At 34.8% G+C, this 27,662-nt stretch overlaps 1 protein-coding gene across 4 annotated transcripts in view; it reads left to right on the top strand.

Annotated features, from left to right (window-relative positions):
- The window catches only part of GKAP1 (G kinase anchoring protein 1), a 75,931-nt gene extending 52,576 nt beyond the window's left edge, over positions 1–23,355 (top strand). For 2 of the 4 annotated variants that reach the window (XM_080820713.1, XM_080820712.1), the window contains 6 exons: positions 2,109–2,258; positions 13,165–13,266; positions 16,754–16,817; positions 19,989–20,059; positions 20,577–20,654; positions 23,026–23,355. In XM_080820713.1, the coding sequence (XP_080676839.1) occupies positions 2,109–2,258; positions 13,165–13,266; positions 16,754–16,817; positions 19,989–20,059; positions 20,577–20,654; positions 23,026–23,073 (513 nt within the window). In that variant the 3' untranslated portion in view covers positions 23,074–23,355. The remainder of the gene's footprint in view (positions 1–2,108; positions 2,259–13,164; positions 13,267–16,753; positions 16,818–19,988; positions 20,060–20,576; positions 20,655–23,025) is intronic. The other 2 variants (XM_080820715.1, XM_080820714.1) reach the window with 1 other exon arrangement.
- The last annotated feature ends 4,307 nt before the right edge of the window (positions 23,356–27,662 follow it).

Raw genomic sequence — 27,662 nt, 5'->3', positions numbered from 1 at the left:
AATTTAATTTAATTGAGTAGATTGTGATAAAATCTTATCTCTTTATCGTGAGTATGTAGAATTTATGTAGAAAATATTTTTAAAAAGTAGTGTGCAAGATGGGGCAATACAGAACTACATTAGTCAAGGCAGTGTGGTATGGCGTAAGAGTAGACCTGTAAGTTGACAGAACAGAAGTGAATCCAGAAAGAAACTCTTAAATTTATGGTCAATTGATCTTGTACAAGAATGCCAAGACAACTTGGTGGGGAAAAAATAATCTTCTCAACCAATAATGCTGGATATCCACATGCCGAAGAATAAATTTGGACCCTTTGTTCACCCCAAACAGACAAAAAAATTACTCAAAGTGGATTATAGACCTAAATGTAAGAGCTAAAATGATAAAGCTCTTAGAAGAAATTATAGGAGTAAATTTTCAGAACTTTGAGTAAAGTAGTAGTTTCTTGCATAAATTGGACATTGTCAACATTCAGAAATTTTGTAATACAAAAGACACTACCAAGAATGTGAAAGGATGGGGCACCTGGGTGGGTCAGTCAGTTAAGTGTCTGCCTTTGGCTCAGGTCGTGATCCCAGAGTCCTGGGATCAAGCCCCAAGTCAGGCTTCCTGCTCAGTGGGGAGTCTATTTCTTCCTCTCCCTCTCTCTCTCCCTCCCCCACTCATGCTGGCACTCTCTCTCTCCCTCAAATAAATAGATAAAATCTTTAAAAAAAAAAAAAAAGGAACATGAAAGGACAACCCACAGAATGGGAGAAAATGTTTCCCAACCATATATTTGATAAGAGACTTGTATCTAGAATATATAAAGCACTCTTTTTTTTTTTTTAAAGATTTTATTTATCTGGCAGACAGAGATCACAAGTAGGCAAGAGAGGCAGGCAGAGAGAGAGGAGGAGGCAGGCTCCCCGCTGAGCAGAGAGCCCGACACGGGGCTCGATCCCAGGACCCTGGAATCATGACCCGAGCCGAAGGCAGAGGCCTCAACCCACTGAGCCACCCAGGCGCCCCTATAAAGCACTCTTAAAACTCAAAAGTAAAAAACAAATCCAGTTAAAAAGTGGGCAAAGGATCTCAGTAGACATTTTTCCAAAAAGATATAGAAATATCCAATAAGCACATGAAAAGATGTTCAGCACCATTAGCCATCAGGGAAATGCAACTGAAAGCCACAGTGAGATACCACTTGACACTCACTTGGATGGCTATGATCAATAAAGACAGATAATGGCAAGTGTTGGTGAGAATGTGAAGAAATTAGAACCTTCATATGCTACTGAGGGGACTGTAAAATGGTGCAGCCACTTTGGAAAACTATCTGGCAATTCCTCAAAAAATTAAACACAGAGTTACCATATGTTCCAGCAGTTGTACTTATACATATATACCCAAGAGAATTGAAAACATAGCCACACAAAAACTTGTTCTTGAATGTTTACAGTAGCATTGTTCATAGTAGCCCAAAAGTGGAAACTACCCAAATGTCCATCAACCAATGAATGGAGATGTAAAATATCATGTATCTATTATTGAGATATTATTTGCAGAAATGAAGTACTGATACATGCTATAATGTAGGTGAACTTTGAAAATATTGTACTAAGTGAAAGAAACCAGTCACAAAAGACCACATATTATATGGTTTCATTTATATCAGATATCCAGAAAAGGCAGATCTATACAGACAGACTGTAGATTAGTGTTGTGCAGGGGAAACTGAGGGGGTAGGTATTAGGAAGAAATGGAGAATGACTGCTAAAAGTTCAGGGCTTGTTTTGGGGGGTGATAAAAGCGTTATGGTTGCACAACTCTGGATACATTAAAAACCATGGAAATGTGCATATTAAATGGGCAAATTATATGGTATATGGATAAAATTTTTTTTTTAATCAAGCAATACCCAACTAAAAAAAAAAAAAAGAAGAAAAGGACATTTAAGAATGTGTCTCTACTGTTTATCTTCTGGAGATAGAGAAGAATCAGATGGTTGATTGTCTCCTAGTTACCATTTTTCTTTCATTCTCCAACCTTCTGGTGGCTGACTAGGTTTATTATATGAATACACTTTTGTGTTGAATGATAGTAAATCATAATTCATTTTTGACAGGAATTGAGTTCTCAGACTTTATCACATGATGGAGGATTCTTCAATAGACTGGAAGATGATGTTCATAAAATTCTTATTAGAGAAAAAAGAAGAGAACAGCTTACAGAATATAATGGAACAGATAATTGCGCAGCTCATGAACACAACCAGGCATGTAAAATAGAAAATTCTCTTAAAATCATAGTGAAATTAAAATGCAATTTTCCTTTTTTAAAAAAACTTAAAACAGTAGAATCCAATTATGAGATATGATGCTACAGTTGTAGGATATTATCTTAGTCATTATCATGCATAGATACTTCTATTAACAAGTATGAGGTACCCCATTCATTGAATATTTATCGAGTGTGTGCTGTGTACTGTTAGGCACCAGTATAGGGGAGTGGGAATACTGAGATGGGTGAGACTGCCCTTCACTTAGATACTCAGAGTAGTGGGGGTAAGAGGAGGCAGACCTATAGAGATATCATTCAGCATGATGAAGGCTGGAGAGAGAGATTAACAGTACAAATGAGGTTTTGAATAGAGAAGGCACTAGCTCCCTCCTTGCGTGAATTGTGAAAGGTATCTGAAGAATTGATATTTGGGATAGACATTGAATGATGAATAAACTGTAAGCAGAGAAATGGAGGGGCCCTATGCGAAGTGCAAGAGCAGAGGCCAAGAGCTGCACAAGCCTTAGACTGAATATTCAGGAAATAGAAGGTTCTGCACTGAGATGCACAGAGTGTGAGGCTGGGGTAACAGGGCCAGGGAAATAGCTTGGGTTTAGATTATGAAGGTCTTTTTAAGGGGAACAAAGAAGTTGGAATTTTAACTTGTAGACCAGGGGTTGCAAGCTATTGTCCACAAGCTAAAAATGGTATTCACATTTTAAATACATTACTCAAAAACTAAAAAGAAAGTAAAGATCTCATCATATAGAGACCTATAAGTCTGCATTTATTTTTCTCACCACAACTGCTAGTCTTCTGTTTTATTTACCCCCCTTTTTTGGGTCTAACTTATTCTTAAGCTTGTAACTTTTCTTTACCATGTATTGACCTCCAATCCATCAATAACTTCTCAGCCTGAAATTTGTAGTGAGCAATTTCAGTAGTGTTCAGCAGTAGTGCTTTCCCTTTACCTCCTTCGTTTTCTCTTCTTCTCTTGTAGGTGCACAGCACTGGCTTTCGCAGTATTGCCCACTTTCCTTATTCTGATTTAATTCCTGGGCTGCCAGGTGTTGCTGGAAAATACATACATATTTTAAGACAGTGCTAATGTTCTGTTCTGAAAATCGGTGCGATGTAACTTTTGCCAGATCTTCATTTCTACATAACAGTCCTTTGGTTCACCTTTCTTTCTATTTTTTTAAATTGAACTGTAATAAACCTACAATGTTACATTAGTTTCAGGTGTACAATATAACGATTCAGCAAGTCTGTACAGTTTGACTTTGACAGATTCCTACAGTGGCTGTTCCAAAATCTAAAAGCCTGTTTCCCATCCTGTTATTCTTCAGTAGACATTATCTCTTTGTTTCATTAAGATTGATAAATTCAGTCACTCAACAAATTAAACACCGACTGTGTTATGTTATATAGGACACAAAAGAAGTCAGACCCTTTTTATTCTAATGCAGCAGTAAGATGGGTTTATAAATAACACTAACATAATTCCACATGGAAATCTATTTTCAACTTAGTGGCAGGAAATCCTTGCCTGTACAAGAAGTACTTGTGAACTTTTTCCTTTCTAACACTGAATTAAATTTAATGTTTTGAAGTCTTGCCTTGACTGTCAAATATTATGTATAGTCCATGCAACAATGTTAGCATTTATGGTTAGGATATGTACTTCTTCTTTTTTCATTGACTATGATTCTTCTCTTTGTGGTCCATATCTTTTTTTTTTAAGCCATCTCAGATTATTTTTGGATAGAAAGAATTATATTTGTGTATTTCAGCAAATAGGTGTCTCAAACCCTTTGTAGAACAAATCTGGGCATATAAAAATTCAGTCAAGTAATGTTAATGATCTAATAAAACCAAAGCAAAACCAAAAACAAAGACTTTGAAATCAATCAGACCTAATAACACAAGATACAGCTTTGGTAGCTTATCAGCTCTTTTCCATTGGGAAGAAATTACTTGCCTCTCATGTACTGTTGTTAGGAGTTGCAATTTAGTAGTTAAAATTTTTAAATTTTTATCGGAGTATGTTGTACATAGTACTCAATATATAATTATTTTTGTACAAGGTAGAAAATGATGTGTCTCAAAAAAGATATATTGGTAAAGTGCCATGGTAATTCACAGGAATGGAGATCAGAGATGGCTTTCTTAGGAGAAAATGGCTTTTGAATTGGAATGTACAGAACAGTAGAATTTGATTATGCACAGGTGAGGGAGAAGAAACTAGAATGCTGTGAGTATGGAGGCAGTGAAGTATAAGCCAACCTAATTAAAACAGAAGGACCTTTGAGGAGAATAGTGTAAGTTTGGTAAGTTAGGTTGGAAAAGATTGTGGAGGATCAAAGGCCTGATTTATGGTTTAGTCAGTAGACACTAAAGAATTTTTGAAGGTTTTTGAGCAGAGAACAAAGTTTTATGTGATGATAATTTCATTGCAGTGCCTAGGAAAAACTGAATGAAGTTGAAGACTAGTGTTAAGAATTTGACAGTGCTCAGTATTATTAAAGGTATAGAACAACAGTAGCATACTGCCGCTGGTATAGTGTAAATTAGTATAACCATTTTGGAAAACAGTTTGGTATTAAGTTTTTATTTTTCTGTGTGCTAAAGGTGCAACAGTTTTTTTTTCAGCTTTATTGAGATATAATTGAGATATAAAATTATAAGATAACTTAAAATACACATCATAAAAAAATAAAATGCATGTCATGATAATTTGATATACATAAACATTGTGAAATGTTTTCTCCCATCTATTTAAACACATTTACCATCTCACATATTTATCTTTTTTTTTTTTTTAAGAATGTTTAAGTTCTAGCCTCTTAAAACATCAATTATGCAATGCAGTGTTATCAACCATAGTCACTATGGCGTGCATTAGATTCTCTGACCTGATTCATCTTATAGCTGAAGATGAAGTTTGGACCATTTTACTGGCCTCTCCCTTGTTGTCCCCCAGAACCTAGCAACCGTTATTAACTTTTCAAGTTGAAGATGATGGGAAGACCATATGTTCTAGAAATTCTACCCTAGATTAAATCCTGGACACATGTTCAAGAGGAATGTTCTAAACTCAGTAGTTTGTAATAACAAAATCTATAGGAGAAATGAATGAGCTATAGTTATACATAGCAACATAGATGAATATAAAAAATATAATGTTTATGAATATTTAATGAAAAACGTCACCAAGTAATAGTTTGATGCCATTTATATATTTTTTTAAAAATAGTGAATTTAATGTATTATTTAGTGATACTATATAGATGCAGTAAAAGACTAAAAAAAGAAGAAAATGACAATACAAAATTCATAAAAGGGGATATCTTCAGGTAGGAAGGGAAAGAGATATGATTTGGGAAGAGGCACATGGGGGATACCAAAATTTTGGTAATGTTCAAATTCTTAATCTACCTATTGGGTTATTTTCTTTTTACCTTAGTGTGTCATTATATATTTCTATTGCATATGCAAAATCTTTCATAATTAAAAAGTTAGGATTTTCTCAGAGAGTATCATTGAGTGTAATGGGGAAAAGAAAAAGATTGAGACCATTTAACAAAATATTTCTCTCTTTCTTTATCTCCTTCGTTTCTCCATTACACTCCTTTCTCAAAGAAAGCAAGCTCTTCTTTTTTGCCATGGTTAAATATTTTTTTTTAAAGATTTTATTTATTTATTTGAGAGAGAGAGAGAGAATGAGAGAGAGAGAGCATGAGAGGAGAGAGGTCAGCTGGAGAAGCAGGCTCCCTGCAGAGCAGGGAGCCCAATGTGGGACTCGATCCTGGGACTCCAGGATCATGACCTGAGCTGAAGGCAGTTGCTTAACCAACTGAGCAACCCAGACACCCATAAATCCTTTACTATACATTAATATACTCGATGCTCTACCCACTGAGCCAGCCAGGTATCCCTCCTTGAAATCGAGTGGGACTCGATCCTGGGACTCCAGGATCATGACCTAAGCCGAAGGCAGTTGCTTAACCAACTGAGGACACAGACACCTGTAAATCCTCTTTTACGATACATTAATATACTCAGGAATTAATATACTCAGGAATTAAAGGTGCAAAGTAAATCAACTCTAATTCACCCATTCTTAACATATGGTTTCATTTTTAAATACTGATTTTGAAGGAAAATGCCACATGTGTGTAGGTATTTTGAAAATAATTATAATAATAAGCAATATAGTTTTATACCCCTTTTATGAACCATGCATTATATTGTCAAATCAATACAGTGTAATTCACTTGGTAATTCATTGCTCAATTATTGAATATTTAGGTTGTATGGAATTGGTCACTTGATATTCATTGGACATCTTCCTATGTTTAATTTTTTTTATGAATTATTTTCTTGAAACAAATTCTTTTTTTTTCTTAAAGACTTATTTATTTATTTGTCAGAGAGAGAGAGAGCACAAGCAGGGGGCAGAGGGATAAGATTCCTCACTGAACAAGGAGCCCGATGTGGGACTTGATCCCACGACCTTGAGATCATAACCTGAGCTGAAGACAAACACTTAACTGACTGAGCCACTCAGGCATCCCCAATTTAAGATTTTATATTTTTAATTAAAAAAAAGATTTTATATTTTTAAGTGATTTTTACCCAATATAGGGCTTGAACCCATAACCCCAAGATCAAGAGTTACATGCTCTACCCACTGAGCCAGCCAGGTACCCCTCCTTGAAATAAAATTTTTTAAAAGATTTATTTATTTATTTTGTTGGGGGGTAGTGTGCATGAGTGGGGGGAGGGGCAGAGGGACAGGGGAAAGAGAATCTCAAGCAAACTCCCCACTGAGTGTAGAGCCTGACATGGGGCTCAGTCCCACGACCCAAGATCATCACCTGAGCAAAAATCAAACATCAGACACTTAACTGACTGAGCTCCCATGTGCTCCTTGAAAAAATTCTTAAAAGATAGTAATTGAGGGTTTTGGAGGGGAAGGGGGTGGGAAGTTGAATGAGCCTGGTGGTGGGTATTATGGAGGGAACGTATTACATGGAGCACTGGGTGTGGTGGATAAACAATGAGTTCTGGAACACTGAAAAGAAATTAAAAAAAATTTTTTTTAAAGAAAACAAAAAGAAAAAGTAAAAGAAAAAAAGATAGTAATTGAATCAAAGGGTATAAACATCTTCTTATCAACATTGTCTTCTAGAAGCAGGCTATGAGCTTACTACATTGTCCACAAGTTTACCAGCATTGGGTAGATCATCCACTGCTCATCTTATGGACTTCAGAGCTGTTTTATTAATTGTCTTTGTGTATCTTGCTCTTTTGCTCTGTTGATCCCTATACTCACTGTGTCCAAACTCATGTCCATCATTTACTCCAAACTAAGCATTTGGCTTGACTTCCATCATTTTTGTTTCTTTGTTCTGTCATTTTAACCAGATATCCAGACTCTAAACTTCCTTTTTCACTTCTCTGTTTTTCAAGGTCTGGGAGTTTTTAATTGATGAACTATTTTTCAAATCTATCTTCTCTTCCATTTTCATGAGCACTTTTCTAATTTAGGTTCTCATCTCTTACTGGTATTATTTCAGTAATTTTTAACAACTCTTTCTGCCTCTTGCCTTCTAATGCTAGGAGTAATTTCTCTTCTACAGTGCTACCAAATGACTTTTTAAAAAGCATGACTTCTACCATGCCCCACCAAGTCCTTAAACTTCAGTGTCTGGTGAATCAAATATAGTATCCTTGCCCTGATATGTGAAGTCCTCAGGCTGTGCTTTTCAAACTGAGACTTCCCCCTCATTTAACCCATCCAGAAATCAATTTAGTAGGTTTATAGATAGGCAGTAGAAAAATACAGTAGATAATAGGGGGAAAAAAAGGAAAAATACCAAGAGTATATGATATCTATTCATATTTTACAAAATTTGTTTCTGTGTGTATATGTATACATAACACAGCATACACACATAAGTACATATTCATGCACCGACCTGTGTGTATCCTGGGTCATGATCTAAAACATTCCTTAGTGTGGATCACTGTCAAATAAGTATAAAATTATTGTTCTATGGTATAGTTTCAACCTAATTAAACTTCAGCCATATTCTTTCCCAGATTTTCCCCTAGCTAGAGCAAAGCACACCTATTACAGAATGCTCGATCCTCCCTGGCTTTGCTCAAGATTCATGTCACTTGTCATCTCCCTGAAGCTTTCTCTCACTGCTCCACTCCACACAACAAAAACAGAAAATCTGGATGTGATCTTTCCTTCTTTTTTTTACCTCACAGCATTTTGTTTTTCTTATGGCACATTTCACACAGTACATTTTTTTTTTTAAAGATTTTATTTATTTATTTGACAGACAGAGATCACAAGTAGGCAGACAGAGAGAGAGGAGGAAGCAGGCTCCCCGCCGAGCAGAGAGCCCGATGCGGGGCTCGATCCCAGGACCCTGGGACCATGACCTGAGCTGAAGGCAGAGGCTTTAACCCACTGAGCCACTCAGGCACCCCTCACACAGTACATTTTTATTATCATTCTTAACAGATTACAAATCCTTTGTGGACATGAACTTTATCTTGTACATCCTTGTATCCTCATTTTAGTGTATAACATTTTCTACTTAGAAAGTATTTCTAAAATTTATTAATTGACATATAAGATTTAATAGCAATGAATGCACATGAAAAAGGATGGGACCAGGGAGAGAGACAAACCAGAAGAGACTCAATCTCAGGAAACAAACTAGGGACTGCTGGGGCAGGGGACAGGGTGGCTGTGATGGCTATTGGGGAGGGTATGTGATATGGTGAGTGCTGTGAAATGTGTAGGACTGATGATTCACAGACCTGTACCCCTGAAACAAATAATAAATTATATGTTAATAAAAATATGAATGCACATTTGAACAATATGGTTTTCTGTTTTTAAAAAGTGATCTTTATTTTTTTTAAGATTTATTTACTTTTATTTTTTTTTAAACATTTTATTTATTTTATTTGACAGAGATTGCAAGTAGGCAGAGAGGCAGGCAGAGAGAGAGAGAGGAGGAAGCAGGCTCCCTGCCGAGCAGAGAGCCTAATGTGGGACTCGATCCCAGGTCCCTGAGATCATGACCTGAGCCGAAGGCAGAGGCTTAACCCACTGAGCCACCCAGGCGCCCGATTTATTTATTTTTAAAAGAGAGAGTGTGCAAGCAGTGGTGAGGGACAGAGGGAGAGGGAAAGAGAAAATCTCCAGCAGACTCTCCACTGCGCGCACAGCCTGACCCAGGGCTCAGTCCCAGGACCCTGAGATCATGACCTGAGCCGAAACCAAGAATTGGATGCTTAACCAACTGAGCTACCCAGGCGCCCCTAGAAAGTCATCTCTTTTTTCTTTTAAGATTTTATTTATTTGTCAGAGGGAGCACAAGCAGGGGGAGCAGGAGGCAGAGGGAGAAGCAGGCTCCCTACTGAGCAAGGAGCCTCAGGCAAGACTCAATCCCAGGACCCTGGGATCATGACCTGAGCTGAACACAGAAACTTAACCAACTGAGCCACCCAGGCATCCCAGAAAGTAATCTCTGTTAAAGAAATCTTGGAAACTATTGATAAGTAGAGAAATGATAATGGCAAAAGTTAATCTTTGAGGGTTTTACTACATATTTGCCAGATACTATGTTAAGTACTTAAAATGGTTATTTCATTTAATTTGCACAGTTAACTATGAAGTTGGTAGATACTGTCCCCTGTTTGTAGATGCAGTGGGAAAAAATGACCTTAAATTTATTCACTTGGAGAAAACTATTAATAGTTTGTTTTGGTCCTACTTTTCTTTGGATATATACTTTTCCCCCCCTCTAATAATGTAGAAACTGTTAAATGGACCACTTTTTAGTTAAAGATGGTGAGCATTTTGAGTTATTAAGTAATAATTCTTATAATATGAAGTGGTTGAGTTTTTTAATAACTAAATTGCTTTCCACTACCCCACAATGAGAAAAAAATATTTTAAATGTACCAGTTTGTTGTAACATTTCTTTGTTTACTACTGAGATTGTATACCTAATGTTTATTGGTTATATGCCTTTCATATGGTTGTGACTGTTTTTTCCAGAGGGAGGCAAACCGTAAGGGTCTCATTTATCTTTAGATTTTGTTTTAGTACTTTTGGAGATTTTTCTTCAAGTTAAATATATTGGCTTTTCCTTTTAGTTTCCTTCATTTGGTATTATGTTCAGAAGGGCTTTCCTACTCAAAGATGATAGATATTCTTATTCATGTAGATTTTATTTTAATACTTATGTGTTTCTAATTTTTTCAAAATTAGAATAGTATTTTATATTACTCGGTGATTCTATACTCAGTATAAAACAATTTTGATCAAAGGAATTTTTTAAACAATAAGGTGAAATTTCCATAATCTTGCAAAAATAAATCTCCTAAGAGTTAGTAAATTTTTAATGTATGTCCTTCCAGACTTTTTTCTTTGCATATAGTGTCATAATATTGAGACCATGTGAATATAGTTTATAGTTCTATATCATTTTTAGTGATTTCAGAGTTTTCAGTTTTATAAATTTACCATATGTTTAGTATATATCCTATTGTTGGCCATTTAAATTGATGCCTAGTTTTTTGTAATACATCTGCAGTGAACACAAATAGATATCCGCCCCCACCTCACTTATCTATTTAAGGTAAATTCCTAGTAGTGAAATTCTTGGGCCTAATATTATATATTTTTCTAATCTGGATCCACCCCCTCCTTATCCCTTAAACTAGAATCTTGAAGTGATCATCCTCACCTGCCACATTCAACTGCTAATAAAATACTGTAGATTCTGCTCCCAAATAATTTCTCACAAGATACACTTCTTTCCATCTAAACTGCTTCTGATCTCAGCATAATCTTCACTGACGGGGCTTACAGTAGCAATTAAAGGGGTTTCCACCTCTTTTTTTTTTTAAGATTTTATTTATTTTTTTGTCAGAGAGAGAGAGAGAGAGAGAGTGAGCACGTGCGAGCACAGGCAGACAGAGTGGCAGGCAGAGGGAGAAGCAGGCTCCCTGCCGAGCAAGGAGCCCGATGCCGGCCTCGATCCCAGGACGCCGGGATCATGACCTGAGCCGAAGGCAGCTGCCCAACCATCTGAGCCACCCAGGCGCCCCGGGGTTTCCACCTCTTTTATCAACTCTGATGCATTTTCCACAGCAACCAAAGTGATCCCTTAAAAACATAAATGTAACATGAATAGAAAGCTGATAGTCTGCTCAAATTCCTTCATGATTTCACAAGACCCTCCAAGATGAGTCCTCTGTCCTATCTACCCCCTCCCTAAACTCCAACCGTATTGGCCTCTTTTTCTTCCAATTCTCTAGGCTCCTTCCTGCCTTGGGGCGTTTAAACATACTGTTCTTTTTACTTGGAAATCTCTTACCTTCACTTTTTGCTTAGCCAGTTCCTTCCCATCACTCAAAGTTCATTTTAAGTGTCACTACATCAGAGAGAGCTAGCTTTTCTTCATGCTTCTATTCTTCATAGCTTAAACCTTGCTTTCTAATCGCAGCATTTATGTTTATATCTGCCTCCTCTCCCAGACAAGTCCCATGAGAGCGAGTGTCTTTTCAGTTCTCTTCACCACAGTACATGCAATACCTAGTAGTTAGGTGCTCAGAGAGTATCTTCAGAATAAGTTAATGTTGCCACATCACTCATTAGATAAATAGAACCAATTTATACTCTTACTTGACTTCGGAATGATTTTTTTTGCATTTAAATTTGTCTGGGTATGTGGTACAAGATGGCAAGGATTTATTTAACTTGATTTTTTCCCCCTGTTAGCCACTTATCCTATAACCTACATTTATTCTGTAATTCAGCCTTTTCTCACTTCTTTAAAATACCATAATTATATTACAATAAATTCTTATATCTTAAATCTCTTTCTGGACTTTGTTTTCTGGTACACTGCTCTGTCAACTCAAGTGCCCTGACCATACTATTGTAGCTATTTTTGCTGTTTGGTGTACAGTTATTTGGTAGGCAAATTCTCCTTCATTGCTTTAACTTTTTGTTTCTATCCTGCGTTCTCCCAGATGAAGTTTTGACTGGAATTTCAATTGAAATTTTATTAAATTTACAAAGTAATATTTAGTCTTCCCATCTACAAACATACTTTGTTCCATGTCCTTTTCAATATGTTACAAATTTCTTTATAGATCCTAAACCTTTCTGAATTATATTTTTAGGGATTTTTTTATAGCAACTTGGGGGGAATGGTTTTTCTAGTTATATTTTCTATCTGCTAATTGCTGATTTAGGGAAAAGTTCTTAATTTTGTGGTTTGTTTTTTGTTATTTACTTTTTATAATTATAATTATAAAAACTTGCTACTATTTATTATTTCTCATAAGTTTTAAATTCTTTTGGGTTCTAAAGATAGACTTATAACAACTTGTAACAGAGTACTTATAATGTTTATTCCAGTATAGAAATATTTTGAAGCTTTGATATTATTCTGTTATGTTTATAGTTTGAGATTAATCATAAATATCTTATTTGCTTTCACTGTAATAATTACAATTATATATTTGAGTAGAAGTAGAAATGTAGTCAGCAGTTTGAGGTTGCTCTAGAAAATGAATTGAAATCAGGAAAATCAGAATTGTTTTCCTGTTAAACTTTCCACAGAGGAATATTGTAAACCAGAATTGGTTTTCCAAAACTATTCCGAAAACTAATTTCAAAAACTATCTTAGTTTTTTCTTTTTTTTCTTAAGATACTATTTTTTTAAGTAATCTCTATACCAAAAGTGAGGCTCAAACTGAAAACCCTGAGATCAAGAGTCACATGCTCTACTGACTGAGCCAGCCAGGTGCCCCAGAACTGTCTTAGTTCTAAAATAGTGTTTTTCTCCCACAGGAAGTAGTTCTGAAAGATGGGAGAATTGAAAGACTAAAGTTGGAACTTGAAAGGAAGGACGCTGAAATCCAGAAGCTGAAAAATGTGATCACTCAATGGGAGGTTTGTAATTATTTACTGCTATAAACTAATTCTATAAAATCACACTTTTCTGTTTTTCCTATATGTTAATTGGTATAATATTTGATTAATAGAAAATATTTCTGCAGTTTAGGTTTTTAAACTCTCACTAATATAAAATCTGAATGGCAATATGATTTTTCAATCATGTGGATATGCATATAACATTAAACTTGCCATTTTAACCATTTTTAGGTGTATAATTCATTGGCATTAATTATCTTCACAGTGTTGTGTAGTTATCACCACTATTTATTTCCCGAACTTTTTCATCATCCCAAATTCTGTACCATTAAATGGCTCCCCATTTTCCTTTTCTTTCAGCCCCCATGACCTCTAATCCCAGTGAATTTGCTTTATTCTAGATACCTCATGTAAGTGGAATCATATATTTGTCTTTGTGTGTCTGACTTATTTCACTTAGCATAATGTTTTCAAGTTTCATCCATGTTTTTGCATGTATCAGAATTCCATTCTTTTTATGGCTGAATAATAGTCCATTGTATATATATGCTACAATTTGTTCTGTTTATGGACACTTGCATTGTTTCCACCATTTGACTATTGTGAACAATCCTGCCATGAACATTAGTATACAAGTATCTGAGTCCCTGCTTTCAGTTCTTTGGGGTATATACCTAAAAGTGGGATTGCTGGATCATATAGTACTTCTGTGTTTAACTTTTAGAAAAACTGCCAGACTGTTTTCCATAGCACCTGCACCATTTCACATTCCCATGATCAATGCACAAAGGTTCCAATTTCTCTACATCCTCGCCAACACTTGTTATTTATACAATTTTTTAAAACCAAAACCTACATGTTACTCTTCTACGCACTTCTTAGGCTTTTCAAAAAATCTCTAATTCATCTCAAGTGTCATTCTTTTTTTGATTAATATTTATTCACCCAACAGTTATTTATTGAGTGCCTATAATGTGTCAAGTACTTTTCTGGGCCCCACAAAATGTAATAGTGAAAAAAATGATAAATCAAGTCCCAGCTCTGATGATATTTTCCTTTCTCTGCTACACATGCCTTTAGGAATCATCCCTGCTAAAGCCTTTTTGGACTATATCCACCCATCTCCCTTAGCTTTTTCTTTGTGATTTATATTTTCCTTTTCTTTTGTTGGGCACAACAAAGATAAAGAAGATGCGGCATGCGTGTGTGTGTGTGTGTGTGTGTGTGTGTGTGTGTGAGAGAGAGAGAGAGAGAGAGAGAGAAAGATGGAATCTTATTCAGCCATAAAAAGAATGAAATCTTGCCATTTGCAACAACAATGGATGTAGAGCATATACCGCTAAGTGAAATAAGTTAGAGAAAGACAAACACCATATGATTTCACTCGTACGTGGAATTTAAGAAACAAAACAAAACAAAAGGGGAAAAAAAGAGAGGCAAACCAAGACACAGACTCTTAACTATAGAGAAAAAACTGATGGTTACCAGAGGGGAAGTGGGAGGAGGGATGGAGAGAAATAGGTGATGGAGATTAAAGAGTACTCTTCTCATGATGAAGAAAATAGAATTAAATAAATAAACCTAAAGCTTCATAAATTGTAGGCAGGAAAAAAACAACCACAATGAGAACCATTGGATTGGTGCTAAATGAATATATACTTCAATTCTTACCTAATAATTTGGCTGAAATATATTATAAGATGTATATAAATATATTCATAAGATATATATAAGATATATATACAAATATGCATGAGGCCTGGAGTGAAGACACTGTAGTAAAGCAATGAACAGCTGTGGAGTGTGAGAGGAAGAGCACATTTCGAACAGATTTGGGCAGAGGGGACTAATATCCCATTTTGTATATGCCAAGTTTGAAAGGGCTATAGATGTAGGCATAGATGTTCAGAACGCAGCTAAAGTCACAATGTATCATTTAACTTAAGTGCTCTCTTTTTTCATGAAGTTAAAAATACTATTAAGGGTCTTGTATATTTCATTTATGTTCTTATAAAATGCATGACATTAGTATGTTTTGTTTTTATAGATAAATTTGCTATTCTGGTTGTATATATAAAACTATGTATGCTATTTTTACAGACAACCTAGGATTTTTCATAGGTGATTTTGATCATTTGCAATTTTTGCTTTATGAGCTGATTTTAGACCTGAAGTCTGCTATGAGAGGTCTCTGGGGACACTGATGTGTACCTTGGACAAAAGGCTTGAGCTGGATATAGAGTTTGGCAAGATATTAACATTGATTGAGGCCCTGATAGAGAATTTCTTAGAAAGTTTCATAGTCACAGTGGTTAAATATTCATAGTGAATATACTTGTAGTTAACTATGTATGTTTTTCCCCTTCATATTTTTATGTGTCTGTCTGACTTACCTCCCTCACTCATTCCTAAGCTGCTCAGAAGTTCTGTTCCCTTTGTATTTACTGTGGTGTTTACTTCTGTTCAGGGTATTGTCTGCAACATTATGAATGTCATTACTGGTTTATTATTAGTAATTTACTGGATAATGTTTAGTAAAAGCCATCTTTACTGGCCTTTGATGTAAAATACATTAAATATGTTTTACAAGAAAGATTTTGGAATCAGTAACTTCTGACTTATGTACATATGTGTTAAGAGAAGAAATGACAAGTTTCTTATACTGATCTGCTTTCTTTCTCTGATCTTTTGTTTTTCCACAATGTAGTTAATGTATTGTTTTCTCCAATGTATTAATATATTAAATATTTATAAATAAATCTGTTTAAGATATGTTGAATAAGGGTATCGTAGGGGGAAAATTCCTTGGAAAAAAGATGTTAATGTGAGAAGGTATTTCGTCTTGTTTGTAAGTGTATAATTTTGTCATCTATATATCAGAAGAAACTGAATCATTTGGATAAAGAAATTGAAAGATATTCCAGTAAATTATTAATTCATATCAGCAAAAAGTTACTTTAACAACATATAGCTAATGAAATAATGAGAGATTAATAAAGCCTTAAATGAGACATAGTACTGTGCTGTACAGTTCTGTAAGTACTGTGTGTGTGTGCTTAGGCACTCTCAGTAGTTAGTAGCCACATATTGGAAAATGGCAGATATAGAACAGATGCAGAAAGTTCTAATATAGAACTGCTGGACAGTTTTGATCTAGAGCTATGAATCATCTTTCTTTGTTTTCATCTAATTATTTTATATTGTATGGGTTTTTGTTTAAGGGGAAAAAAAGAACTTCAAGAAAATTTAGTATTATCCTGAATTTTCTCCAGTTTTATCTCTTTCTTCTTTATTCTTCAACCACTTATAGTATTAATTTTCATTATTATACCATGAAATTAATTTAGAAGGAGATAGTACTGAATACATTTTCCTCCATCCTATATCTTTCAAAAGTAGTTTCTGTCTTTCAGAAAGCCTAGATTCATAGCTCCATAAATTCAGAATAAGTCATTAATTACATCATTTACTTTAAAAAATTTAATCTTTTTTCTTTGACTATTAGGCAAAGTATAAAGAAGTAAAAGCAAGAAATGCACAGTTATTGAAAATGCTTCAGGAAGGTGAAAGTAAGTGATTTGTCTGTTTTTGGAATTAAAAGTAACCTTAAAAAAATTTGAAGATGATTTTTCAAAATATATGATTAACTCAATAAAATAAAAAAATTTCCTAGAGGGATTCAGATTGAATTGTTGCTGATAATTTTACTATTACAACTTGGTCTTACAGCACCTTAGTGTTACAGCACCTTAGTATAACACAAGTTTCCAACTATTCGGGTAAGAGAAAGCTTGAAATTTCAATTTTCATAAAGTATTGGACTACATTCAGCAGGAAAACAAGAATAGACCTTGCTTAAGATTCTCTTCTTAATTATTAGGGGAAGAATGCCTTTCATCATTTTAAATTTTCCTTCTTCCCTTCCCCCCAGTTTTTTAAAAAAAATTTCATTTGTTTATTTTAGAGTGGGAGAGAGAGTGTGTATGTGTGTGTGCACAGGAGCAGGGGGAAGAGCAGAGGGAGAAGGACAAGCAGATTCTGTGCTGAGCACAGAGCCAATATAGGGCTCAATCTCACAACCCTGAGATCATGACCTGAGCCAAAACCAAGAATTGGACACTTAACCGAGCTGAGGCACCCACGTGCCCCTTCCCAACTCTTTATACTTTTGCAGCCACTCTAAACTTTGGCAGTATTTCACCAGCAGGAAGCTAAGGAAATCAATAAAAAATGATTAGAGATAATCACATGTAGTAAAGTAGATGTTGTATGAAGCCCCTGTTAATAAGTGTCAGTGATATACCAAATAGATCTCTTGTGAGTACTGTATAGTGTTCAAGAAATTGTGAAACTCATCTTGAATCAGAATAAACAAGATACCAAAAATTGAAGATACTGGGAGTGGAATTGTTCAATAAAAATTTTAACTATATTAAAAAACAGTTATCAAAACATATGAGTAAAAACCAAGAATCATGTTCAGCTGAAAAGAATATATGGTGTTGAAATAGATTCGAACTTACTGTTTAATAACTTTACTATTTTTTTATAATGTAACTTATATAGCTTAACTATGATAAAATAGAAGTTAAAGAATAATGGAGAAAGGTATTATTTGGACAATTAGATATCAACATTCTGAGATTAATTTAGATCTGTGCATGTTTCAGATTTCCATGTGGATCATTTAATGAACAAAATTATGAAAAAAATTGTTTACAAGCTCTATTTCTAATTGAAGAAATTAGGGGTTCATTGGACATTGGATGCATGATTTTTTAAATATGTAAAAACAAAGTAATATTCCTATTTAGGGAAGCATTTGTGAAAAGTTAGAAAGTTAACCGATAAAAGCTTTCTGTCAAAAATACATTAAAATGGCTACCAGTAAATAACATCAGTGTTGTCCATACTGTATACTATTAAAAAAATCCAAGTAGGGATGCCAGCCTGGCTCAGTTGGTAAAGCATGCAACTCTTGATTTTGGGGTCATGAGTTCCCATGTTGGGTGTAGAGATTACTTTAAAAAAAATACAAATAGATCAGTGATGGGCATTAAGGAGGGCATGTGGTATGATGATCACTGGGTGTTATACACAACAAATGAGTCATTGAACACTACATCAAAAACTAATGATGTACTACATGTTGGCTAATTGAATTTAAATTAAAAAAAAAACCCAAGTGGAAGAATTTTATATAGAACCATTACATGAAAAATACAGTACATTAGAGCACACATACGCTAGCATTGATAACGTGAGTGTGAATACAGTCAGCTCCCTTATAACGTAACACATACATCACCCATCTCTGCAAAAGCATGCAGTTAAAACCACACAGTTTATGGGGAAAGGGGTTAGGAGGGTGCAACACTCAAAAGGAAAAAAAAAGTCATCAGAGACACATTAAAAAAAAAGTTGGGAACCTAATAAAAACAGTAACACAGTTTTATACATGTTAAAGTGATTAAACACAAATACTATAATAAATATGGCACTTTACCGGAAAGGCTGCCTTTCGTTTGCTTGTGGAAATAGGCCTCAGAGGGTCCGCAGGTAGTGTGTTACTGTGAAGCAATGGAAGAGTGGAAAGTTGGTGTGGTTGGTAACAGTGGACAGAGATAGCTGGTCGATATTTGAGGTGTGTGCATGGGTGCTGTTTTCTGTATTTGTGAAATTATCCCTAAGCAAATGCAAAATTCATGTTCTGTTCAGGTTTTTCCGTAATACAGCAATCTCAATGAAACAAATTTGTGTTTTCAAAACAAGCATAATACTAGAAAACTGACTATAATTGAAATGTTACATAATTATTAAAAATCACTTGTTCTCAGTGAGTATGCCTAATTCTGGGAAGGGGGGATGTAAAAGTTACCAAGTTGAACCTTGAGAGACTGTGATTTGATTCTTGATGCACTGTCTCACCTTACTGCATTAAACTATGACAGATAAATTTGAATTACAGTGTTATATTGGTAGAGCTGTGGTGATAACCATACTCATGTATTTGATCTTTTCCTCCTTCACTAATTATAGTTTTACCTCTTCAGTCTCTCCTAGTTTTTTTCAAAGTTGAGGAGTTAGTTTTTCATGCATTATAACCATTACCGTGGATCAAAGGAGTTGTTAGCCATGTAGAGATCTTTGAAGCCTAGGAAACCTAGGGGTTGAAATGTAGATAGATCTCTTGCTTCCCCAAAGAGGGAAAACCTCTAGACAAAGGACCACAGGTGTATGTAATCAGTTATGATCATATGAGCTACATTTACTTGACAGTGCTTTATTGGTATGAACAGTCAGTTAAAATCATTTTTTGTAGGCCTTACAGTACTGCTCACCCTGACAATTTAACAAAACGAAAGAAAAACATTCTACCTTGTTTTTAAAGTTTTGTTTTAAGAGTAGTCAAGATATTTGCTTCATCCCTATGGGAAATTGGTTATGTCCTTGTCCTCTTTAGAATAGCTGGAAAAAATGTATCTTTCAAGATATCTATACAATTAATATTTTAACACCACAGAAAATGTAAAATTTTCAAGAAAAACTGCTGTAGTAATAATGATCAGAATTTACCAGTGGAAAAAAAATAAGAGCTATATAGAATTAAGAAATACATCCATTCTGTATAAGGACAGTTAGTCTTCGCCCAACTGCACTGCTGTCTTGGTTCACTAAAGTATTGTTCAAATATTTGAGTGATTGAAGAGATAACACTGCTGTTTTTCCTTTCTTGTCAGTGAAAGATAAAGCAGAAATACTTCTGCAAGTTGATGAATCACAAAGTATCAAGAATGAGCTAACTATACAGGTAAGAAAAACTGTGAAATATACAGGACTGGTTTTCTTAAGCTATTTCTCTTTAGTCCTAAATTATGAAACTCGATTAAACAAAAATATATCCCATCAGCACTGTGATAAAGTGAAACAAATTATACTTCCTTATTATCATGTAATAGCAAATGAATTAAGGTTCTTTTTACTGTGCTGAGGGAGGTAGTTATGTCCTAAAGCCTAAGGGAAGATAAGGTTGTATATTAGTTGATGCAGACTAATATAGAGATAAAAAGGGCAGCTAGAACTTACCCTATTCATGGATTTGACTTTCTTCCCTTCCCATCCTTACTCTGCATTTTCTCTTAGAATAGTGAGTTTCTCATATCTGTCTTTTATATGTAAATGAGTAAAATGCCTAACTGAAATTGTGTGTGTGCTTGGTGGTTGGGAGGTGGTTCTCTGAGTCAAATTCACCATTGCGAGTAAAAGTTAAGAATTAACAGTATTTGCCTAAAGAGACAAAGTCTTTTAAATTCAATATTTGGTTTTAGGTGACTTCACTTCATGCTGCATTAGAACAGGAAAGATCTAAAGTGAAAGTATTACAAGCAGAACTAGCCAAATACCAGGTATGCTTTTATAATTTTGAAAGTGTTCTCATCACAAGTAATACCTTTAGAATAGATACTGTGTGAGAATAAAGCACTATTTCATTCAGTCCAAAATCTGTTTGCCAAACATATTAATAATTTTGTTATTATTGGCCATATAATTTACACTTTAGAAAATGTTAGAGTTTTTCTAAATATTGGTATATATAGCAATAACTAAAGTAAAATCCTTGGTATGATGTGGCATATGTGTCAGTGAATCGTATTGGGGGAAGGTACATAAATAACATTTGTCCTACTATATAAATTTGATCACTTGGGTACAGCAGTTGATATCTCCATTGTAAAGATATCTCCATTGTAAAGATATCTTTTCTCCTTTATAATTAATAAATATGTGAAGTGATACTTTGAGATTGTGTGAATATCCTTTTCTTTTTACCCAGTGGTTTTAGCATCCATTGATGATATTTGTATCAGTCATTATTTTGGTGGTTGCAAAATAGAAACTTTTTCTAATTCTATTATTTCTTCTGCATTTACACGCTGGCATTCAGCATTTTTTTCTGGACAAAGCAGTAAAAAAAAAATCAGTTATTTGTTTCAGTATATGTATATGTGTGTATACACACACACATATATTTTTATGTATGTATATGTGTCTAAGTCATGATATAAAAATGTGTTAATTAATGTGGGGAGTCATAATCAAAAAGGTTTGAAAGCCACCACTGTTGGCCTGGAGAACATAGAAATTTGGGCAGTCCGAGGTTTGACCTCTCATCAGTCTAGGAAGGAGAATTCTCTTTGCCTGGGAGACTTCAAAAAGGATCCTTGAATTTTGTGCAGGGTTTTTTGTTCTGTTTTGTTTTTGTTTTAATCTTGTTGAAAAACAAGGTAAGAGTTTTAAGCTGTGTAACACTGGTCCTTCTCATAGTGGCTATCTACTTTGTAGGAGAGTTTTTAGTAAATATATTTGTGTTTTCCTGCTACAGGAAATAAATTTTGTTTTTAATACATTGCATTACACATCTCAAGTCCCATATACTCTCTTCTGCTTTTTTTTTTTTCCCCCTCTGAATGAACCTGCGCAAAACTTTAATGCGGTCAGGAATGAATAAGGGCATTCTTATACTTGATTTTTTTAATAAAAAATGTTGGTGTAGAAATATTTGTGACCACCAAGAGGGAAGTTAAAGGCAGAACAAGGATGAAAGCAACAAAGAGTAGCTGCCAACACTAGTAAATGGGTCTGGATTCCATGTGCCCTGACAGAACCACCACCACTTTAAGAAATGCACTTCCACAGACAAGTGCTAGTTCCCAGACTTGGCTGACCATGAAAGTGACCAAGAATCACTTGGGAGCCTTTTGAATTACAGATTGTTCAGCTCACTTCTGGTATTTATAAATAAATAGATCTGGGACAAAATCTAGACATCAGAATTTGAAAAATATTACCTTTAAGGTGATTCTATTGATCAACTAAGTTTGGGTATTGTTGCCATAATTTATTAAAATAGAGGAGAAAACTATAAAGTTATTGTAAGGAAAAAATACATCAAACCATTACTTATGGTAAAATGGGGGGTAGAGTGGGTAAGGATGATTTTAATTTTCTTTTTTGTATCTTGGTACTTTCTGTATTTCTACAATGAGTATTTGCTTTTTAAATCAGTCAGAAAATGTTATGTTAAAAATAATAAATGTAAAATACTTCTTATCTTTTAAGCTCCTACCTCATAGGTTGGAGTTTCATTTGGAGCAAATTAAATACAGATTCATAAATGTCACTGAGCAATATGAAAAGTATAACCTACTTTTCAACCCACTGATGAACAAAATCAGATTTCTAATTCTATCTAATATGAACAAAACTAACTTGGATTAGAAATTGAGTTATTTTAAAAGGTAATGAACTGAATTAGCAAATTTGCTGATTATATGAAGCAAATTATTTATTTTAGTATTGATCAAAAGTTACATATTTTTAAAAACCTGAGACAGTCCAAATGAGCTCCAAAAAATAAAATATCGGTGACCTTACTAAGTCTAAACTAATTCAAGTAGAAGTAACTGCTTCATACAACATGCTTTAACCATTTGTAGAAAGGGGGGCATGTGTTGTGGTGAGCACTGGGTGTTATACACAACTAATGAATCATTGAACACTATATCAAAAACTAATGATGTACTATACAGTGGCTAACAACATAATTAAAAAAAACCTTGTAAAAATAATTCAGTGGTATGCACATTCAGATTTGCAACAAACTCAAAAAATTGCTTCTTTCTCATACTGAAAATGCCTTTGGTCTCATTTATTCTTAAAATGAAAATGCCCCCAAAATGATACTTCCTAAATAATTTGCCCTATTTTTCTTTACAGGGTGGCAGAAAAGGGAAAAGAAACTCTGAATCCGACCAGTGTAGGTGATTCCATTAGCCTTTGAGGTCAACACAAAAATTAAAACTTTCAGGGTTTTGCAAAATGTATATATTTAATGCTGTGCAACTGCTTAACTATGCAGTTTTTGTTGAAGAAACTTTAAAATGATTAGCTCACTAACAGACAGTCTATAATTTTATGTCCTTTTGGCTTAAAGTGAAAAGAAGAAAAATAGAATTCCAGCAGAACTCAATGATTATTGTTTACTATCCATACTTCTTATCACTTTAGTTTTTCATCAGTCAATAAAATTAATTTACTCTTCCATTAATATGTTTGATTTTTTAAATTTCAGAAACAATGTGAAAGTATTATTAATTAACTGGATGGATTGTTTAAGTAGCTTATGCTCAGGAGAAGTAGAAGTGGGGGAGGTGTAAAGACAACAGCAAAAGTAATTACCACACATATTAGAGTATGATAGCATATTGTTTGGAAATTGAGAAAACTTGCATGAGGTAGTTTTAGGGGGGGTAGATAACTTTGCTATAAATTTGTTGAGAGGCATTCCAGGAAGAAGGAGCAAAATCTGTACTGAAATACTTGTTTAAAGAACAGTCTGTCTTGTGGACAGAAATATGACACACTGAGAAAAGAAAGAATGTTAAAGTGGGGGAGGAATGAATGAGAGATTTGTCATGGATTTCATCAATAGCTAAAATAAATAGTAGTATATGGGATTGACTTTGTTTTTAGTATAGTCAGTGAAATACAAATATGATTCATTAAAATACAAAGGGTTTTTTGTTTTTTTTTCCTGATGTTACCTTTAAGAATAAGTGCCATTAGAACCTAATTAATTCATTAAATATATTTGCTTGTATTCCATGGTGCCATAGTTTTCAACTCTAGTGAACAAAATCAAATTTCTAATGTTGTCCTATATGAACAAGCTAGACAGAACTTGAATGGTTTCATTTATAACTGATTTACCCAAGTAGTTTATGAACTGAATTACCAAAGCACAGTGTATCATCTGCTTTTAATGCCTGCAAATCATCCATTTAGTACATTATCTAGCATCTAGCACAGTGCCTGGCACATAGTAAACGCTGAACAGGTATGCCATTTTCTACTGGGATATCTTGATTTAAAATCACCTGGGCACATAGAAAACATCATTGATCATCCTCTTTTGAGTTGAATAGTCTCTGGGATACTGTAAGCATTGCTCTGTTTTTCTCCCTGAATTCTTTTTCCTTGACTGATACATCGACTTCTATGGCTTAATCTATCACCTCTACGCTGATACTTTAGTTTCATCCAGGAAAGCTTTATCTAGTAAGGGAGAGAAAACACAATCAGTGATCATTGGGGTTTCTTTTCCATTAAATTGATTTCTTGGGCATTCTCTTTTAATATTATTTAGTTTCTTTTCCATTTCCTGAATGTTCATGAAATTATTGATAGCTTATCATGTGCTAGATGTTGTGCCAAGTACAAGAGATGAAAATATATCTATGGTCAATTGGAAGAAAACAGAAATGTAAAGAAATACTCATAAAATATTCCAATAAATAATAGTCATATATTCAGATTGCTATTGGAGCACAGAAAAAAATACATCTTACCATTTTAAAAGGGGTATCTTAGGCAATTTATTTTAATTATTTCAAACTCCATTAATAAGTTCTTACTTAAATATGATTATGGCAATATAGCTGGTTAATTAAATAGAGCAAATATTTTTGGCCTCTGTGGGATTTTTGACATTTTCTGTAGTGTGTTAGTAAAGCCAGAGGAACTAGAACTATGTTGAAGTCCCACTTCTATTATTAGTTGTATGACCTTGAGTCATAGTGAATATTCCATAAATGACTGAACAGAGTGAAATTGGGTGTCAAATGAGAACAGCTAGTGAAAGTATTGGGTTAAAAAAACTAAGATGCAATCTCTTCCTTCAAATTATGTTCAGTCTAATAGGAATTTTTAAAAAAAGCACATAAGTAACTAAAATTCAAGATAGAATACAGTGGATTCCATAAGGAGAGTGTATTTGATAGGAAAGTCAGATGTTATTTGTAGAAAAAATAATGTTTTTTAACTGCTTCCTGAAGGACAGGCAGCTTTTAAGTGTATAGGTCATGTAACAAAAAAGGAAGAGGAAAAAGATGGAAAAAAGAGAAACAATGGATTGTTCAGGGAACAGAAAGATAAAGAATGTGTTGAGGAAAGAGATCGCCTTCATTTCGCTTGGAGTATAGGACAGTAATGAGACAGCCAGAGAGGTGTTGTGGGGATAGCTATCATTCATTTTAAATTTCAGATTAGGAAATCTCTATATAATCTGTAGGCATGGGAAGGTTTATGGACAAAGAAGTGATGTAATCCAAGCTGCCCTTTAAGAAGATTGAAATGGCAAAGATATAATAACAAATTATAAAAGAATTTAATTTGGAAGAGTGTCAAGGAAGCTCCAATAATAGAAATAGGGGGTAAAGAGGATCTGAACTAGAGAGGTGGCAGTAGGACTCAGAAAATAGAGTAAAAAATATTCCCAAGGTGGAATCTAGCAAACTTGTGTAGAGAAAATGAACAAGAGCATCAGAGATGTAAACAGGATCTCAGGCCTAAATGAGAGTGAGAATGATAGTGCCATTAGCAGGGTGGACTGATGGTGGAATGAATGTAGCATAATGGACAGAATGGGCTTTGACTTGTTAAATTGAATTTGGCCACGGAGCATCTAACAGTAGAGTCCATCGAGTTAGGAATTCAGTTCTGGTTCTTTGAGAAAAGACTGGAGTTAACAGTATGAATTGTAATTCATACAGTTGAGGTCTATAAATAGTTGACACACTCAAAGGCAAAAGTTTTTGAAGAGAGGTATTGCTGAGGACAGACTTCGGGAATGGTAGTAGTCAGAGGGTGGGTAGCATGGTCATGAATATTGTTGTAGAGAGGTCTGTTTATAAGCCCAAGGAAAAACTATAGGACAGCTGAAGGACACATTAATGACCTCAAAGTAGTTCTTCAGTGGCACAGAGCAAGGCATTGAGAAACAAGTTAAACTCTTTAACACTTTTAGCAATTAAAGGGGCTCCAAGGTGCCTTGAAGGGGCCACAGGATTGATTGAGGATTGGTTTGTTTTTTGTGGGACTGGGGAGAACTTTGCAGAGTTCATGAACACAAAGGAGCCAGTCAAGATAACAAAGAGATTGGGGGTGGGGGTGAGGGATAGTCTTGTGAGCCCACCAATTAGGTATTTTCTTGCCATCACACAATTTCATTGCCTTATCAACCCTCTGTAATTTGTAGTTTAATTCTAAGCTAAGCTGCTCTCTGTTAGTGGAATTATATAACCTTTTCCATATAACAATTTAAGAATGAGCAGAACTGAAGGATTTAAAAAACAATTTAATGACACAGACATTAGTAAACTTTGATGACTTAGTTTTTGTACAGTATGGGAATGAAAAATTACTGAAGCAACAAGAAAGATGGTAAGTGAAAGATAGTCTAAGACTCTCTAAAGTCTGACCCTAAGGAGTTTTCCTGGGGTAAATTTTTAATTGAATTCAAAATGTTACCTAACATGAGTATCCACTGCAAGTGGGATTGCTAAGAAGGGGATACCATTATATGTACTATTAGCAGCATTATACTTTGGTTTTTGCCTTTATGAAAAGCACTATGGTAATGTTTGAAGAGCCAGAAAAATATTTATACCCACAAATGACTGGTATTGGATAACTTACCCTTAGAAAATAATTTGAAAGAAGAATAAGTTTTAAAAGATACAGACAGGGGCACCTGGGTGGCTCAGTGAGTTAAGCCTCAGCTTTCGGCCCAGGTCATGATCTCAGGGTCCTGGCATTGAGCCCCATATCGGGCTCTCTGCTCAACAGGGAGCCTGCTTCCCCCTTTCCCTCTGCCTGCTGCTCTGCCTACTTGTGATCTCTCTCCCTCTGTCAAATAAATAAAATATTTAAAAAAAAATAAAAGATCCAGACAGGTATAACAGTATGTATAGTAAGGAACCATGAAGTAACCCAAATGTCCAACTTCAATGTCTCACCCAAGATCCAACTTGAATGACTAAATAATATAACACATCAGTGGGAATTGTTATTTTGCAGCCTTTAAAAAAATTATAATTAGGATGACTGTGTAAAAACATGGACTGTATTAAACAACGTTTAAATATAAAAACAAATAAAAATTTGTACACTGGTTAGAGCTATGTGAAAATATATGTGCATATGGACAAACTGGAAAGTAATAATTCTGAAATAAAAAACTTCTATTATGCCTCCATCAGAAAGGACGAATACCCAACTTTTGTAGCAACATGGACAGGACTGGAAGAGATTATGCTGAGTGAAATAAGTCAAACAGAGAAAGTCAAGTATCATATGGTTTCACTTATTGGTGGAGCATAACAAATAATATAGAGGACAAGGGTAGATGGAGAGGAGAAGGGAGTTGAGGGAAATTGGAAGGGGAGGTGAACCATGAGAGACTATGGACTCTGAAAAACAACCTGAGGGTTTTGAAGCGGCGGGGTGGGAGGGTGGGGGAACCAGGTGGTGGGTATTAGGGAGGGCACAGATTGCATGGAGCACTGGGTGTGGTG

The sequence above is a fragment of the Martes martes genome, assembly GCF_963455335.1.
Source record: "Martes martes genome assembly, chromosome: 12".
Classification (NCBI taxonomy): domain Eukaryota; kingdom Metazoa; phylum Chordata; class Mammalia; order Carnivora; family Mustelidae; genus Martes; species Martes martes.
Note: the sequence above shows the minus strand (reverse complement) of the source record. Positions and strands in the feature narration are given on the sequence as shown.